The sequence below is a fragment of the Marmota flaviventris genome, chromosome 12 (genome assembly GCF_047511675.1).
Source record: "Marmota flaviventris isolate mMarFla1 chromosome 12, mMarFla1.hap1, whole genome shotgun sequence".
NCBI lineage: Eukaryota > Metazoa > Chordata > Mammalia > Rodentia > Sciuridae > Marmota > Marmota flaviventris.
In genome coordinates this window covers 68,445,189-68,463,306 of record NC_092509.1, presented here as the reverse complement: position 1 = coordinate 68,463,306, position 18,118 = coordinate 68,445,189, and the positions used below count along the sequence as shown (strand labels likewise).

Below are 18,118 nucleotides of genomic sequence, written 5' to 3'. Positions count from 1 at the left end.
AAAGCAAAACAGTTGAATTTCATGTGAGACCAGATTTTGAAAGATGTGGGACTCATAAGTAATTAAACATATGAGGTTGTTTTCATGTAGCTGTCTGAAAGAAGAGATTGGAACCCAGATCTGAGAATATTGTCAAACTTGGGGCTTCCATAAAACTCTTATCATGAGGCAATAGGAGACAGCTTGCAGCTATTATTTCACTTATCCATTTGGACAGATGGTCCTGAAGTGTCCTGGGCTCCTTTAGTCTTCTCTATCAGTCTAATGGAGGTTACTGGAGGGCCTTTCAGCTCTTTCCTTGGCACAAGAAGTATGTCAGTCATAAATTATCGTCTTTGTAATCATTAAGGACCTCAAACAAAAACACAAGTTCAGTTAAGCTGCTTTGGCTTACAGACATAAAATCAAATTTTCTTTCTTCAGTGTTTATTTTCAGTTACAACACACACACACACACACACACACACACACACACATGCACGCACAAAACCACAATGCTTAACTTTTCTATTTGCCAACCAAGGTGATCTTTTTTTTTTTTTTTTTTTAATGGCATGGGGTATAAAAGGGAATGTTAATTGAACAAATTCTCAGCCGAATATTTGGTTAAATACTCTGCTATAAGTAGTCAAGAGCTTATCAATATTAATTTGATCATGATTCTCTAGTACTTCTCTGGTTCCCCTCCATTCTTACGATTAGTCATGCTGTACTTGATGGAGGTCATTGGGAAACCTTTATCTTCTGTGAGTGGCTGTGTTTATTTGCCTTTTCTTCATAAGATGTGAAATTCTGTTGGGTAATCAAGGGTGTGTGTGCGTGTGTGTGTGTGTGTGTGTGTGTGTGTGGTGTGTGCATGAACCTGTACACATTTTCTTTTTCTTTTTTTCCTTATTTTTCCCAGACTCTCCTTTAAGAGAAAAAAAAATCCTTAGAGAAGCTTCTAGGAAAGACCCTTAATTGACCTTGTGGGGGACCACATTGATTTTCTCCACGTGCATCTTCATTTCTGATAAATTATAAAGCCATTAATTTGCTGAGGAAATGGCAGGGCCAGGCTGCGGCACAGATGTGACCAGAGCCATCCCAGCTCAGAGTCTGCTGAGGAGTGCCAAGAATCCGGGCGAGAATCAGGAAGCCTAGATTGTTATGGTTAGCCTCACATTCTCTTGGGAACTGTTTTAGTTGCTGCTGTTTACAGATCTAAAAGGTAATGATGTTTCCAGATAAATAGGTCTTCTTATTTGGGGTAAGTGGCCATTTATTGATCTACTAACCCACATTTATTGATTTGTTAGCCCCAACTACTGTGTCACTCTCAAAGGAGTTAACTATAAATCCAGGACAAGCAAATCGTATTTGGTTTTGGACCGTTGCTTTAACAAAAGGGACACCCCCCCACCCTGTTCTCCCTGTGCCAAAACTACCCCTACCAAGTTAGAATCATTATTTTAAAGGAAACAATTCAAAGGAGATAAAAGTATGATAGGAAGAAATCAAGTCACGAAGCCCCATTAGATTAGCACTAAGAGGTAAAATGTGAAGCTTGTGTAACAGTGTTCAAAATAATGCGTTTTCTATGTTCACGTATGTCAGTATAATAATTTGATGTAAACCACAGGGTGTGGAGAGTCAAACAAACAGAACTGTAATTGTGATGAAGGAAAAATCTCTTATGATGAGAGTTGTGCAGTAACACATTGGGTGCATCTACCTCCTTAGCAACAAGTGAACGTATGGATAGCATACGGGACCTAGAGCAGGGTACAGGTTTGGCCACCTTTGTCACAAAGTAGCCAAGAATCTGCAGCTAATTGTTCATCCTCACCTGTACATTTGGCAATTTCTGACAGGTGATAGATTCCTTAGCCAGTGCCATGGGCTGTGTGATGGGCCTCCATTCTGGGGGTGACTTTGTGCATGGTGGGGGGCAGGAGTGACAAATCCTTGTTGTTTATGGAATTTTCTGCCTTAACCAATTGCATCCTACATGCAGGAAGGATTGTCACCCAATCACTTGAAAAAAGCAAAGCTCATGTTCTTTTATACCCGTTACCCCAGCTCCAATATGCTGAAGACCTACTTCTCCGATGTAAAGGTAGGGGTATTTTTTTATTATATAGTTTTTCTTTTTCTTTTTTTTATTTTCTATGCATGTGGTAGTGATTGAACTCTCAGAAGTTAATGGAGATGAATATGGAATCAGCTTATTAATACACCTGTGTCTTAATGGATTGGATGCACTTGTCCTTTTGTCTAAAGGTGTGCTGAGCAGAGATGCCACTTGTGTATTCAGACCGAAGGACTGGTATTCCAAGTTACGAGGGTTTGCAGCGTAGTCCGGGAAACTTTAGCCTCTGTCTTTGTATGTTTTAGTAGCTTCCTGGAAGAAATTTCCGCTCGTAATGGATGGTTGTGCTTTAGAGAATGTTTCCCCCCCCCCTCCCCTCTGCAACAGTAAACTGTTTCTGTTTTTGTTTCTGTTGGTTCCCCCATATTTGTGCCCATGAAAGCAAACTCTAGCACCTCTTTTTCCCCCCTGTCGAAAAGGAGCGTGCATTGAAATTCTCTATGCAGTAGCTGCTTAAAAACAAAAGTGATGATTGTCTCTTATTTACAACTTAATTTGTTGTTGATGTAGAGTACACTGAGCATAAGGAGAATGAATAAAGTGACAGATTCAGGACACATTATTCAAATGAGGATATGAAAGCTGTCGGCCTACAGCTGCAGCCTCCCTCATTCTACAGAATATGGGGACCTCCTGGTTCTCTGTGTGTGTATGTGTCTGTGTGTGTGTGTCTCTGTGTGTGTGTTGTGTGTGGGCTTTAAGTAATTGTTTGCATCAACTTGATGTTGTGTTAATCATCTGTAACTTTTTAAAACATAGATTGGGTTTTGATGATGATAATGGCACACATGGTATCATTATCCAAGGAACTTGATAAACATTACATTAGCTGAGATTAGTTTATTAGGGTTGGGTGTTTTTTTCCCCCACCCCTCCACTGCCCACCCCCATATGTACAAGTTCTTATTTCTGCCACTGAGAACTCAGAAGCTGCCAAAACATGCTCTCTCCTCTCCGGCTTCCCTCTGCATAGCTTGTTTTGTACTCCAGGCTCGAGTTGCTTCCTTGGCCCCATTTTGCAGGCCAACTCATTTCAGTTTCCTTCATTGATGTTTGATTTGGCCTTATGAGAAAAGTTCTGTTTTCACTCCTGTTTGCTTTTGAATTGTGTGTCAACTTGAGCCTTTTATCTCTCCCCTTCCCTGGCTGTACTCCTTAAGTGGAAGGCATGTTTTCTCCTCATTCAGTGCCAACCGACTGGGAAGGATGGGGAAGGCAGAAAAAGTCTGGAACAGAAAGGGGTTGCCTAAGAACAGGCTGAGTAACACAGGAGACCAAGAAAAGGGTCTGGGTTTGGGCAGGGGGTGGATGGAGGTGGGGTATCTAGAATAGACTTGTAGAAGGGAATTGGCCAGCAGGTTGAGGACTGGCTGGCTTCTAGAACTTGGTAGAACCTGGCAAAGTTTATCTTCTAGGGAATCCTCCCAGAATCTTGATTTGATGAGGGTAAGATAGAAAAGAGGCAAAAAAGGATTATGACATGCGCACACACATGTGTTCACATTGTGTGTCCATGTCACCTCCTTCACACCTCCCCTTAGTGCAAAGATCTTCAAGGGTGTGACATAATTATGGTAATACTTTATATTATTTATATAGCATTTTTCACCTAGAAAGAGGTCAAAGAATCTTACGAACTGAATACATAAGCATCATTCACCCACCATTCAAATGCAGCCACCTGGAGGGCTAGACGGCAGTAGCCATTCTGAGCCATCAACACTACCCAACTGTAGACATGAACATTAGGTACACTCATGTTTTTGTGTGTGCACACATGTGGTGGGGAAAGCATAAGGCAGGGAAGATTATTGATCTGTGGTTTTATAAATGCCATGCAATAGAAACCAACAAGAAACCATTCCCATTTCTTTAGAATACATCTAGCGATGCAGCGTCACACATAACTACCTATTCTGTAAAAATAGCAATAAAAAACCTGCATGCGTATGTTATTTTAAAAAGTGGCAATATTCAGATTATAAATTCTCTCCATACATAGCTTAACCATACTGGGAGAGAAAACTATCAAAGTGTGTGGGAATCTGGTTAAATAATAATTAGGCACTCTAATGGAGGGGAAACAGTAGGATATAGAAGGCAAAGAAGAAAATCACCAGAGGTCATTTCTCTTTTAGTTTTGGAATGAATTATACATTTTAACTTTCTTAATTATGTCTTTTGTTTGGCTAATAATTAATGAATTTGTATTCCCTGAGCTCACGCTGATGAGAATGAAAAGTCATGCATACAAGGGTTAAAGGTGGTCCTGGCATGGTGGCCCAGAAACTTTCAGATAACAATGGCAGATCTTTCTGAGATTTCTTTAATATTAAGAATCATTCCAAATTGAATGTTGGTAATGTTCATATCAACATCACTCACACACACATACACACACACACATAAATAATGATTTTATATATAATATATATATATAATTCACACACATATAAATAATGATTTTATATATATATATTATATATATATAAATATATATATATATTATATATATATAAATATATATATATTATATATATATATATATATATATATATATATATATATATATATATAGGGGTCTATGTATATGTATATGTTATATTGTGTGATATATATATATATATATATATATATATATCTTGGGGTCTATGTATATGTATATGTTATATTGTGTGTGTGTTATCTATATCTATAGCTACATGGAAACATGAATATATAAATGTGGATTTTTTTTTTGAAAGGCTGAAAGAGACTTGCAAATTTCCCTTTATATGAGCATACAATGCAAAGTTTTATTCTGTTCAGGATTCAAGAAATCCCTATAGAATTTAGAGAGATCCCTAAATATTGGGAAAAGGACCTTGGAATTTTAGCTGAAACAAAACCCCATATTACGTATCTTGAGAAACACTTTCAGGTGCCTCTGTAGCAAGTTATATGTGTCATGATCACATTAGCCTATCCTGGGATTGTGGTCACATTGATCTAAGGAAATTCCCAGTTCTAGTAAAACATACTTTTCCAAATCGTAAGGTCCTTTCACTTCATGTAGTCATCAGAAGTTAGTCTTCATGTAAAAACCAGTGGAAACCAGCATGAGCAGAAAATATTTTGTTTAATAAATAAGACATAGCCTACATGTCCACCAAAGCCACCAGCCCCAGAAGATGAGCTAAGCAAGGGTGATGCCCATACCTTTGTATTTTTCCCTAAGAATAGATACAGTGCTTACTCTCCCCAAGTGACTTCCTTGGGCTTAGGTAATGGGGGCTTTTCAATTCCCTTGGAAAGAAAGAGGTAAAGGGAAATCCTATAATGTGGAGATGCTGGTGAGAGGAGAGAAGTTCTTCTACAGTGATGATGGGATAGAAGAGTAAAACCAGGGCTGACTTAGTCAAAAATCTAAACAAAGTTCTGTGTTTTCACCCAGAGTCCAACTTAATTCCCTCACAATGACATTTCGCCAGACACAAAGCTCAGCTCCTCAGGGCTTCAAATCCTTTGAGAAGGGCAACTGGGCAAATGTGAGAGAGATGCTTAGGATGGGTGGGCTGCACTGCCTTCCTGTTTGCTACTGGGTGCTGATTTTAATGTATAAACTAATAACTCCTAAACCACTAAGTACAACAGATTCGATGTCATTTCAGCTTTGAAGAACAGACGCTCGCAGCTTTGCAAGCCGGCAGTGTTAAATGATGTATCCCATCCCCTCCACCCCTTGAGTCAACTGCTGCCTAGCCAGATTAAGGTGTCACATTGATTTGTTTTATACATCTTTTGACCATGCTCATTGAATATTTAGGAAGTTTCTTCAGCCCATATTGAGGCTGAGATGTCCCGTGGGAAGCATTAATCAAAGTCACAGAGACTCGTACACTGTGGAAACACAGCCTCTTTATTGTAGCGATTAGTTTTTGCAGTAACACATTAACACACTACAGAGCTTGCCTTTATAGAACAATTGATCCTTTTCTTGTAAGCCACTACAGAACGCGGGAAATTAACTCTTTAAAGTTTAACAGTTTTCCTCCCCCCAACGCAAATATCTAGCAAAGAGACGACTTGCTTTGCTTTTAGCCAGGAAGGAAAATCAAATGCATTTCAGTTCACTTGTGGAAGGGAAACCCTGGTCTTTGGTCTCTAGTGCTGGTCATTTCACTTGTCTCATGTTTGGGGAGTCTGTTTTTTTTCTGTCCATTCTTTCTCTCTGGTATTTCCATTCTCTAACAATAAGCCTTAAATCTCCCTTTATGTCCCATTCGTAAATAATGGGAAGTGCACTTACTTTTTTGTCCTCTCCCATTAGGTCATTCATGACCATTCTAGAAAAAAAAAAAATACCCTTCTATTTTTTCCTCTACAGTACTCTTGTCCATATGAGACAATGTCTTGTAACAATGCAGAAGCCTAATCTCCATGTCAAAGCAATTTTCATTCCCCAGTGCACAGCCTGCTATCATTTTGTAATGTTTTGTTTCTTATTCTAAAAGAATTAAAAAGGAACAGTAAGCCGTCACGGGGGCCTGTAGTCCTTATCTCAGTGTCTGGAAATTTGGACAGTGTATTTTACTGCTGAGATAAAATGGAAAGAACTCCAAGTTCAGCAAATCGTAATGGGTTTAAGTTCTATTGAAATCGGCAACCAGAAGATCAGATAACGGGGGTCCTTCAGTTGTCTTTTTAATCGGGTTCCCCGCGAGGCTGAATAGAGACAGAGCAGACACACAGAGTGAAAATATAATTCTTGGATAGGTTAAGTACATGTTTGAACTCTTGCAAGCAGAAGCGATTTGCTGATGACTTAATCATTTTCTGGTCAATTATCTGTAAGGGCCCTTGCAACTCCATGGCAATTATGATGCAAGTTGGCCTTCTGGGAGAAACACCAGTCTCCCTGCTTCTGTTTCCTTGTTCCTTCCATTCTCTGCCATAAATTTTCATTCATTTATTATCTTTGCTAGTATGGAAACAACTTTCTGTGTAGTAATTACAGCTCCAATACACACTTTAGCTGTCATCTTCTTGGAGTCTGGATGTTCTCATGGCCAGTGTTTGATAAGTGCTCTTTGCTGATTTTTGATGAATGTACATCTTTTTCTTGGGGCCCAGGGAAGGGAATGCCTGTGATGACAAAAGGCAGGGGTTGTCTGTCAGACTGCCTGATATAAAGCTATGGATTTATTGGTTTTGACTTGGCAAGTTGAGATGCATCTGTCTTTTACATGAGCAGAGGGCTGTCAATAAGGATGGTATCATTTGCAGTGCATCCAGGAAGACATCTTCATTACAAAGGTCATCAGGAAAATCTTGGTAAACAAAGTTTTAAAGCTTAACCATGTTATAGTAACTTGGCATTTTTTTTTTTTTTTTAAAAAAGGAATAAAGCTTCTGTTTATGCTGTCTGTGTACTGTGTGTTAGACACACCTCCCAAATGGCACAGATACCTAGGGAAAGGAGGGATGGGTCTTATCCAACACTGGCTTCAGGGAGAAGATGAACAGGTACCAAGGTCTGGCCAAACCACACCAGAAGTTAGTACTGTGAACAAACATTAAGTGGAATTGTGGCCAGATGGGTATGGGAATCACCCATTACCAAAAAAATAAGCAAATAACAGATTCTTGCCGTTTTATTGGAAAGCCATTTTCCTGCATTAAAGGAGGCCATATGAGGTGATGGGAATCCTCATTTAAAAAATCTATATCATACTAATAATGGTGAAGTCCTGTGCTCATTGTCTTTTGTACTTGAGAGTAACAGATCTTTCTATGATTCCATGGCTTGAAAGAATTTCCATGAGGAATATACAAAATGTGCCGGGTGTGGTGGCACAAGCCTGTAACCTAGCCACTCTGGAAGTTGAGGCAAGAGGATCACAAATTCCAGGTCAGCCTGAGCAACTGTCTCAAAATAAAATGGACTGGGATTGCAGTTAGGGGTAGAGTGCCCCTGGGTTCAATCCCCAGTCCCATGTACACAAAAGAAGAGTATACAAAAGCAGTTGTTCTTCTGAGAGATGAAGAATCATGTTTTCCTTAAAAGATGCTAAGCTTAAGAAAAATCTGATTTAGAACTTGAGTTTTCCATTTGAAATGTGAAGGGTCAGTAATGTGATTTCCATCGCTGGAACGTTTTATGATATTCTGAAAAAAAAAGGTTATTTCTTTTTTGCTACCATTTTGGTAGAATTAAATACACGCTTTTCCAGGTAACGGGGTGGAGGGGAACTTTGAAACTGTTTCAAATACGTAAAAAAACAAATGAACAAAAATGGCAATATTCTTATCCTTTTCAATGTTTAAATTTAACAGTTCAACAGATGCATTACCTCTCAGCTCATCAAGTGGTTTAGCAATTTCCGTGAGTTCTACTACATTCAGATGGAGAAGTATGCACGTCAAGCCATCAACGATGGGGTCACCAGTACGGAGGAGCTGTCTATAACCAGAGACTGTGAGCTGTACAGGGCTCTGAACATGCACTACAATAAAGCAAATGACTTTGAGGTAGGAACTAATCTACATTTTTTGGTCATCTCCTTTTACTTTAATTTTTTTTTTTTTTTTAAGAAATGTTCCCAAATCTGTTTGGTACTAGTTTGTTACAAGACCATGGCCTGGTAGAGTGACAGGCGCAGCCACAATGCAGAGCTTACCATCAGAACCATGGGGAGTTGCCCCTCTACCATTTCCATTCCCTTCCTCTGGCTCTTTAGCTTATATGAAAGACCCACCTGGCCCCAGAAAAGTGAACTGAACAGTCCAAAGGAAAGAGCAGTAAGGAGCAAATACCTCTTCCAGAGAAGAGGCCCCTGTTCCAATAAGCTTTTTCATATTTATCTTCTGGGATGTCAGTTGAGCTGATGCATGTTTTGTGCAATGATAGCTACAAAAGTTGTTTTCAGAAAAAGTCTAGAAATGTTGACAGGGGAGTAATTCCATGGTTTCTAACTTTAATTGATTTTCTTAATGGAGGCCTTGGTATGAGAATTTACCAAATACATATCAGAAGAGATCCATCGACATCCCTTTTTGGTTTTATTTGTTTCTGTTGTTTTGGGAGGAGCGGATCATGTGTTTTATTTTGCCTATGTATACCTTTATAAAAACATGTTGCTCTTTGCTCATATGCTCCTGTACTGTCTTGGATAGATCTACAACATGCACATTCTGGATACAAACAAAGCAATATAGACAATTCTAGGAAGCCGTACCCTTGCAACAATGAAAGATGTGTAGCTATGAGTAAGGCATTTCTTTATGGGCTAATGCGGTGCCTCAGCAAACAGTGTTCACCACCACGTGATGACTATCTATGAGACAACACCAGCAAATCTCCCAGTACTCACAAAGGCATTTTGCTGAGCCCTGCAGGCTGAAGTGACAATGGTTGGAGATGGGAATGTGACAAGGGTTCTGCAGGTCGAACCCTCAATTAGGAGAGTGGATGGGCTGTGGCTTGACAAAATTGGTTCATTTCTTCTATCATCCTGGCTAAATGCTGTGCTATTCTAAAGATAGAAATTTTTCATATCTGCTCTTAAGGAAACTTATGTTAATATTCTTGCTTTCCCATTATAGACAGATCACTAGAAATATCCAGGATGTTATTAATTTCAAAGCAAAGAGAACACCTCAATTTGGCCTTGTCAATAAAGGGAACTGATCACCAGTACCCTCTCTGCTTGCCCATTCCTTTTCAGCTCTTCTCCTTAGTTCTGGGAAGTGCACATCAGTTATGGTGGCTTATAAAGAACCAAGTATGCTGGGCAGATGGCACACACCTGTGATCTCAGCAACTAGGAAGGCTGAGGAAGGAGGATCACAGTTCAAGGCCAGCCTCAGCATTTCACAAGAAATTTTTTTCAGAATAAAAAAGGCTGGGGATGTAGCTCAGTGATAAAACACCCCTGGGTTCAATCCCTAGTAGGAAAGAAAGGAAGAAATGAGGGAAAGAGAGAGGGAGGGAGGAAGGAAGGAAGGAAGAAAAGAAAGAGAGAGAAAGAAAACTAAGTATGCAGACTTAGCAATGGGGAAGTCATAGTTTTTCCTTGAAAGTATAAATGATTATACTGCAAGTTACCACTGTATCTTTTCTGTCCAAAGCCAATATATTTCTTGCCAAACATGTTGTCAATGAAGTTTTTCTTTCGCTGAACACATTAAAATTAGTGACTCTTGGAGTGCTGATTCACTATCCTAAAACCTCTCTCTTTCAAGTCTCAGTTGTAACCGAGAGATATTTTACTATAATGACAGAATACAAGCACATTTCTTCTACAGCTGAAGAACATGATTATGGCTAAACATTTTAAAGAGATCTTATTAAGAGCTTTATTCCCCACCCCACCGCTTTCTGATAAGTCTATTGATCTAAACCTTAAGCTAAGAGACTTCTACAGTGTGCTAGTGAATTATTTATATTATATTATGACATAAATATTCACCTGCAAGCACAGATCAAGCTTCATAAAAGATTTGACCAAGATTCATGAGATGATTTCTGCGTTTCTGCTGTATAACGTACTCAAGGGAGCAAATCCTTAAAGTGCACATTAGGATTTGTGGGGGTTGTTTAAACCTTACCTGGTTGGAATTTAATCCCTTACTCTCAGCACAAGGACCAAAATGACACAAACAGGGGACAATGGCATCAAGAGATACCCAACAAGCTGCTCCATTTAGCATCATCTAAATCCTCCTTTAATATGATTAACATCTGATATTTCTCCCTTTGTGAATCATATCCACTTCCAGCCAGGCCACCTCTCCTTTATCTGCAGTGTCTATTTTAAGACTGCTTCACTGCAAGGAGCATGAGGCCTGGGCAGGAATTTTGTCACTTCTCACGTGACTTTGGGCAAGTTATTGGACTATTCTGGGCCTAAATTCCTCCTTTGCTAAAAACCAGGCTCTTTCCAGAAACGTTGGAAGGAAGACTCAGGAACATGGATGGTGCCCTGTCTGCTCCATGCAGAAGCTCTCACATACGTACACTCACATGCAGATGCACCACCACATAGAAGCCCACGATCACCATATAGTTTTTACTTTAGTACTCAGTTTAGCACATTTACTAAAAATGCTTCTGATAAGAGGATCCCTTCTTTTCTGTGCCTTTGAGCATGGAGGTCACTTCTTAAGTGAGATGCTTAAAAAGCCACCGTTCTTATCACTGTAGCTCCACCAGCATGGGCCATGGCTGCGAGCCAAAAGTAGTACAGGCACCTCGAGCTGAATACCTCGACTGATAGCGTGTGTGCTGTTCTACTTTTGCATTGCTGTTTCTCCCCTTCAGATCAAGGTAAATGAGCCCATAATTTCAGTAAGGCAAGTGAAGAGGATGGTAGAGTGGAGACTTGTATACCTTGTTTTTTTTTTTTTTGTGTGTGTGTGTGTGTTAATTTTAAGCAGAGACCAAATGTGGTAGAGAGACTGAAGTCATGTTTACACAATGACCAAAGAACCAGTCAGTGTAAAGGAATAGATTAACCCTCCTGAGTATTATTAGCTGGTCAAATAACAAAATATTGTATGAATTGTGTTTTTAAGTTTCTCAATCAGTTATTTATAGCAATTATAAAATAGCTAACATTTACTGAGTGTTTACTAATGTCCCTGGCATTCCTTACAGCATTTCAACAATAGTAACTTATTTAATGTGGGCAATAATAAGGACATAGACACTAATAGAAACATTTCAACCTGCCTAAAGCCTTACCATTTGTTTTTTGCAGTCCTGGGAATGGAAACCAGGGCTTTTTGCTAGGCAAGCACTCTACCCCTGAGCTCTGTTTTGAAGTTGTTCGAAATGGGTAGAACCAATAAAGGTGGGAAGAGAGAAGAGGTTTGAGGAGAATCTGATTTTTCCTCCTTCACCAGAACTTTTTCTTTCTCTTCTGTCCTCCTTGTCTCTTCTCAGCTTTCTGCTTCCTCTCAGCTTGTGTCTTGACTTTCTGTGGCACCTCTGTCACTGCTCAGCACCATCCCCCTCTGGTCCCTGCTGCTGATGGCCCTCTGGGCTGGAGGGGTTGCTGACCCCTGGCCTATAGGAAAATAAAGCAGATGGGGAAGGTTTATCGCTGGCAAAGAAGGAGTGGCTTGCATCTCTCTCCTCTTCTGGACCCTGCATTTCCTGGCCTTTATGAGTCAGGACCTTCTAAGTGACAGGAGAGCTTGCTCTGTCTTTTGTATCAGTTTACACAATTGCCAAGATTCTTGGCACGGCATCCAGACTTAGGGTGGTGAGAGCTTGAGATGACCCAGGGGATGTGGAAGAAGACACCAAAGGGGAAACAAAAAACGGACTACCCTTTTCGTTTGTGCTAAAAGGAGGCAAGTTGGCTACATTGCACAGGATGGGGGTGGCTCACTGCTGAACATGAGTTTGCAAAGGTGTTCAGGGAAGGGGTGTTCCATTACGGGCTGCATCTTTCACTCCTGCTTCTCGCGTTTAATGAGATTGGCAACAATAAATTTGTCTTTCCAGGTGTTATGGTATATATTTCCATGCTTCATTCTCACTTCACTTTGAAGAGCTTCCAAAAAAATTTTTTTTTTCTTTTTTTTTATGGGGAGGGAAAGCAGGTTTGGCATTCCTTCCCAGTTTTTAAATCAAATTGATACTTCTTACTTTAGGGGCATATGAGTTGGATTTTATTGCTTTTTTTTTTTCCCCCTCTCACAACTGTAGCCGGGAAGGAAGGTAATAATGGTGTAGCCAGTTTACCTGTTTTGCAAGGAACTCTCAACTAAGGCAACTGATGTGTGTAACTCACAAGATTCGTTGCACTATTGAAGGAGCCCAAAGACCTTAGGTTTGACAGCATTAACCAGGCTGGCCACTTCCTATGGGGCAGTTAAAAGAGGTAGAATGATCCAGAGGTTAAGGGTTTGGGGAAACAGTTGAGTGTATGTTGAGAAGGGTGCAATAGATACCTTCATCGGGGTGCATGGAGCACATTTTCTCAGTCTGGGATACCATGAGGTAACTGTACCCCCCCCCCCCCCAAGAAAAGCAGGGTCCCTCTTGGGTCCCTTGGTGGCTAGTCATTTACCTGTAGGCGGAGTCTAAGTTCCAGGAAGAGTGACTAATCTCCTTTGCCCCCACTAAAGGCCTAGGTGTCTTGAGTGTAAGATTCAGAAATGAAATAGGATGGGGAACTTGATTCATTCCTTACTGGCTTTGTAAATGCCATTTCCTAAGGTCCTGATAGAAATAGCATCTTACCGAGCAGGGGCTCCATCGCAGAGACTCCATCACAGAGCCTAGTGGGTTTGACGTTTTTCTAGGTGGCATAGGCAAGAAGGGGTACTTCTGCGGACCTCTACATGGGTGCATTTTCTCACTTTCTTCTTGATCACAGAAAATAAGAGAGGCACCCCGTCTGGGCTCCCCTGCACCCACCAACGCATGTGCTCACTCAACCTGTTCCCCTCAACATGCTCCTCTTGCCAGCCCACTCCACTTTCAACCACGCCCATGTTTAAGAAGATTTAATATATTTGGAAGTCTTTCATTCACACTGTCATCTCTTTAAAGAAGAATGAGGACAGGTGGATTTAGGAAGCGCTTCCCTCTGCTCCAAATAGATACTTAAATATGAGTGATCATTTGGCAAACTGGCACATGAGTGAAAACCTTTTACTGCTGTTGCTGTCTTTTGGCCTCGAAGCTGCTGAGCCGTTTAAATGATCACACAACGCACTCTTAGTGGGTGGTGAGGAGGAAAAGGAACACTTACCATTTCTTCCCTTGCCAGTCCCACCATTGACAAGCCAAATTGATCTTTTAAGAGACTAAATGAATGTTCTCTAAATATATGTACACACATGGCTGTCTGGGAACATATTCCTTGAGCAGAATGATTGCCTGGAATTGAAGGAGAGGACAGGACCAGCAGCAGCAGGCTGGGAGTGGGACTGGGGGTTGGGGGGAGAGAGCACCCTGAGCGGCACGAGGCTCCATTTCTTTACCGTTGTCCTTTTGAGATTCAAGGTGTTCATCAGTATAATGAAGCGGGCCCATTGATTTATCATCTATTTGGTAATGTCATTGCATTTTTAGCTCCCTGTGTCTTTTTTGTCATTGGGTTACATTCAAGCACAGTAAGATCAACTTTAAAACCTCCTTACTCAACAGCTTTATTAGTTATAGCATTCCATGACCTTTCTCAACATTCTTAAAGAAAAAGATACAGCGTAATGTCGCTTTACTTTGCTTATTGTCCTTTGTTGGGGTGAACAAAGCATTTTCTACAGTGGCTATAGCACATAATTATACAGCTTTCAATAGCAGTGTCTTGGCACATATCAAAGTTCAGAGGAGCCTTTAGAAAAAAAAAAAAAGATGTTTTGTGGCAGCCTAGGGAGGGTCTCATCTTTCCTTCAGAAAATAGTTCAAGGCTCTTCTGTCAAGCTTCCCTACTTAGAGCTTTTTCTCCTCCTGCTTCATAAAGTTTAAAGGGGGTTCAGTGGAGTTCTATGATCTATTTCCTTTGAAAGATTGTTCCTCGGCACAGAGAGGCCCTTTGACTTCAAGAGTTCACAGATTCGTGTCTTTAGGTATCATATGTCTGACCTTATCAGTTACTCCATTTAATGTAGGAGAAAAAGTCTCAACTCTTTGTGTTTGTCTGTTTTGCCTCTGTGAAATGATTTGGTGAAAAGACCATCCTTTTTAACACACCACTGGAGAGCCCGTTTCTGACTGTAACCTACCCTGTGGCTTTTCTCTCTTTAAAAAAAAAAAAAAAAAAAATTGTCCTTGTGTTTTGTGTATGGATGAGTTCACAGTGAGAATAGAATTATACAAGGGCAGGCGCACACACAAAAAAATCTTTTGCTTTCCTCCCTCACCTCCCGCACCCCCCCCCCCAATGATCTATTGGCTCTCTCGGTGGCTGTACCCCAACAGGCGAAGCATTTAGCAAACACAGAGGCGGCGGCTGGGGTGCTGGGACCACAGTGGGTTTTCCCTTGCTTCGACCTACCCCTAAGGCCTTCATAATTAATTGTCCTTCAGAGATGAGGAAAGTTCAGAAGCAGTGTGTGGAGCGATGTCTATTGTCTGACATTCAGCTCTCCTTGCCTAGCCTCTTTTTCTTCGTCCCACAAAGGGTTATCAATAGGAGAGAGAGCACAAGTTCCCTTCTGGAAGCCGCTGCTGGTGGCTAGAGCTTTCAGGGGGATGTGATCATTGTGTTCAGCCCATCCCGGATTAAATGTCTGAAGAAGTTTGAACAACCTATTGAAATTGAGCCTGTTTATTTCATCTGGATTCAACCAACTTATTTAGCAAAACCAAAGCTTGCTGGAAGTTGCAGGTCTCTTTTGGCAGTGGCAGATAACATTTTAAATCAAATTTTCTCATTCCTTCCAACCCCACCCCCACCCCCACCCCAAGATGGTATGTAACTTTAGCTGTTTGGTTCTTTGTCATTCATAGGGCAGAAATGTTCATGATCACTCATTTCCCCTCAATCCATCAATGTAAATTTGCAACAGGAAATATTTTTTGCAAAGATTCGATTTGGTGAAGCATCAGAGTTCAATTCTTCAAAGTAGATTATGGTTTTGCCTTCAAGGATTGCCTTAAACCAATCTTCAATAATATTTGGTAATGACATAAAACAAATACAATCTGTCCCCCACCCCCCACCCCCTCCCATTTTTTTTTGGCTGAGACACAAAATAAAGATACAGTGTGGAGACAGCCACTGGAGAAGTATCGGGAAAGGAGGATTGTCTATTAATGATCATTATACTACTGTTTCTGTTAAATAGGGTGAAGCCAAGAAAAACAAATATAATCGTTCTTCCGAGGAGCAGTTGAACTGGCAAATTAGTAAGCTTTAAAATAACTGCCCTGTCGCTGCTCATGGCAGCTTCAAGGCTGAAGGGAACCCTATTTAAAGGAAATCTGTGTCCCTGATAGCGATTTCTTTTGGAGGAGGGACCAGCAGGATGGCCACAATCGACTCTGTCCCCAGTGCTCTTTGAAAACAATTTCACAACAGACCTTTTGGTATTTAAAGAGAACCTGAATGTGGAAGTTGACACAACTAATATAGTCATACCAAAAAGGGGGTCATAAAAAATTAAAGTTATTCTTATGAATCTTTCATGAGAAGCAATGAAAAGGGACACTAGTGTAGCCAAGTCCTTTGTGCTTGGAGCTCTTCTTCCGGGCTCCGGAGCTATTGTTCTTTCAGCTCCTCAAACAGACTTTCACTTTCAAACTGACAAAAGTCACTTAAAAGCCAGACAGCTGTACTAACACACCCACCTTACTGAGGAAAAGCCATGGGCAGGTGACGGGCCCTGCTGGGAGACCTTGTTTAAAATGAGCAGGGGCGGCTGTCTCAAGCCTTGCCATTGCTTCTGTGCTCCTTTTGAGGTGGCCCATTTATTGCTCATTTGTGTCCCCTCCCCCACCCACCCAGGCTCCCCAAAATATTGCTTGCATTTCCATACAGTATAAAAGAAACGTTGGCACCCTTAAAAAAGCACGTGGCGAGGGTCCAGTTCATGGCAGTTGCAAAGACTGGCGAGTTGGACTCACAGAAACTCCCTGTGGCCCCCTCTCTCCTCGCTCGGCTTTCTTCAGCCCCTAACCATCCAGTGCAGATCCCTCTGAAGCTTTTCCCATTTCTGTGGCCTCGTTAAGAGTAGCTGGAATTGGGTCGAACACCCAACAGAGATGAGCAGTCGCCTCACCTGGGGCTTGAAGACATAGATCCCAGGTCTGTCGGGGGTGGGGCCGCGGGCAGGCACCCCAGCCCTCAGGGCCGCAGCCGTTGTGGGCCATGGCAAGTCCTCCCTGCGTGTGTATTACAGGCTTCCCCTCCCCTGTCACCTTGTGTACAGTCTGGTCTGTGACACTGATGGTGATTATGTCATTATTTTGCTCTGGGGGCCCTGGCACATCTGCAGAGCCCAAGCACATCTTCTTTGTTGCGCTGGCAAACGTCCCACACCGCAAATGCTTCATTAGCCCTGCTGCTGGCCTCCTTGCCAGACGCGAGTGCCCAAATCCAGGCTTCCTTTTGCTCCATTCTTTTGTGTGCCTGATGATCATGTATTCATCTTCCTAGTTCTTCCCCCATTTTTCCTCGACTTCTGAACTCCAGATGTCCCAGTTTTCTTGCCCAAATCACTCTGAAGTCTGTGCTCTCTACCCTGAGCCTATCACTGGCCCTCTCCACCTCTCCTACGTTTCCATTTCCCACATGAACAGTGACTTTGAATAGCTCCCCACCACTCAGGACTCAGGTTTTCAAAAACTTGCAATTTGAAAATGTACCAAGTGATAGGTACTTGGCTGATGATGGTGTCGGATGTTGTTTCTGCCTTTCTCCTCCATCCCCACCTCTTTCTCCCACTCCCTCTTTCCTTCTTTATTGGCTCCTGCACATGGCCAGATTTTACCAATTTTCTGAGAGCAGTTTAAAATGTGAGTATGGGCAACATCCATTATGCCTTGCTGTGCAGGCTAGAGTCCTCTGAAGGTTCCTTTTCTCTAAATGGCATCTTCCTCTCCTCTCTACCCTCTACCGAAATCCACAGCCCCCTCTTCCTGCTGCCATAGCCTCCCCAATCTCCACACTACTAGGAGATATCTAATCAACTCTTGGCTGTTTCGGAAAAGAACTGAAAGATTCCCCTCTCCCCAGTTTTATTCTATATATTTACCAGAGCTGCAGATTCTGTTCAGGTGTTCTGGCTCCTACAATAACCGTCGTCAATTTTAGAGCTTAATATCTTGGGCTGTGATGGGTACTACATAATTGGTATGTTTAATTTCCCCTTAAATTTGAATTAATTATTCTGTGTTAGTGTGGGATGAGAAGCTTCCCCAGTAGAGAGTTTAACCGGTTTTAATCCCCTAACTATTGGAGCATGTTTTATAAAGTGTCTGAGTACAATATAAGATTTTAGTTTGGAAGTATAGTTAAGGGAGTGAGTTCATATTTTTATATGGGG

General features: G+C 41.3%; 1 protein-coding gene across 1 annotated transcript in view; it reads left to right on the top strand.

The window, feature by feature from the left end:
• Nucleotides 1–18,118, top strand: part of Prox1 (prospero homeobox 1) — a 49,100-nt gene that overhangs the window by 14,750 nt on the left and 16,232 nt on the right. The window contains exons 4-5 of the mRNA XM_071619728.1: nucleotides 1,991–2,098; nucleotides 8,447–8,641. Coding sequence (XP_071475829.1) covers nucleotides 1,991–2,098; nucleotides 8,447–8,641 — 303 coding nt within the window. The remainder of the gene's footprint in view (nucleotides 1–1,990; nucleotides 2,099–8,446; nucleotides 8,642–18,118) is intronic.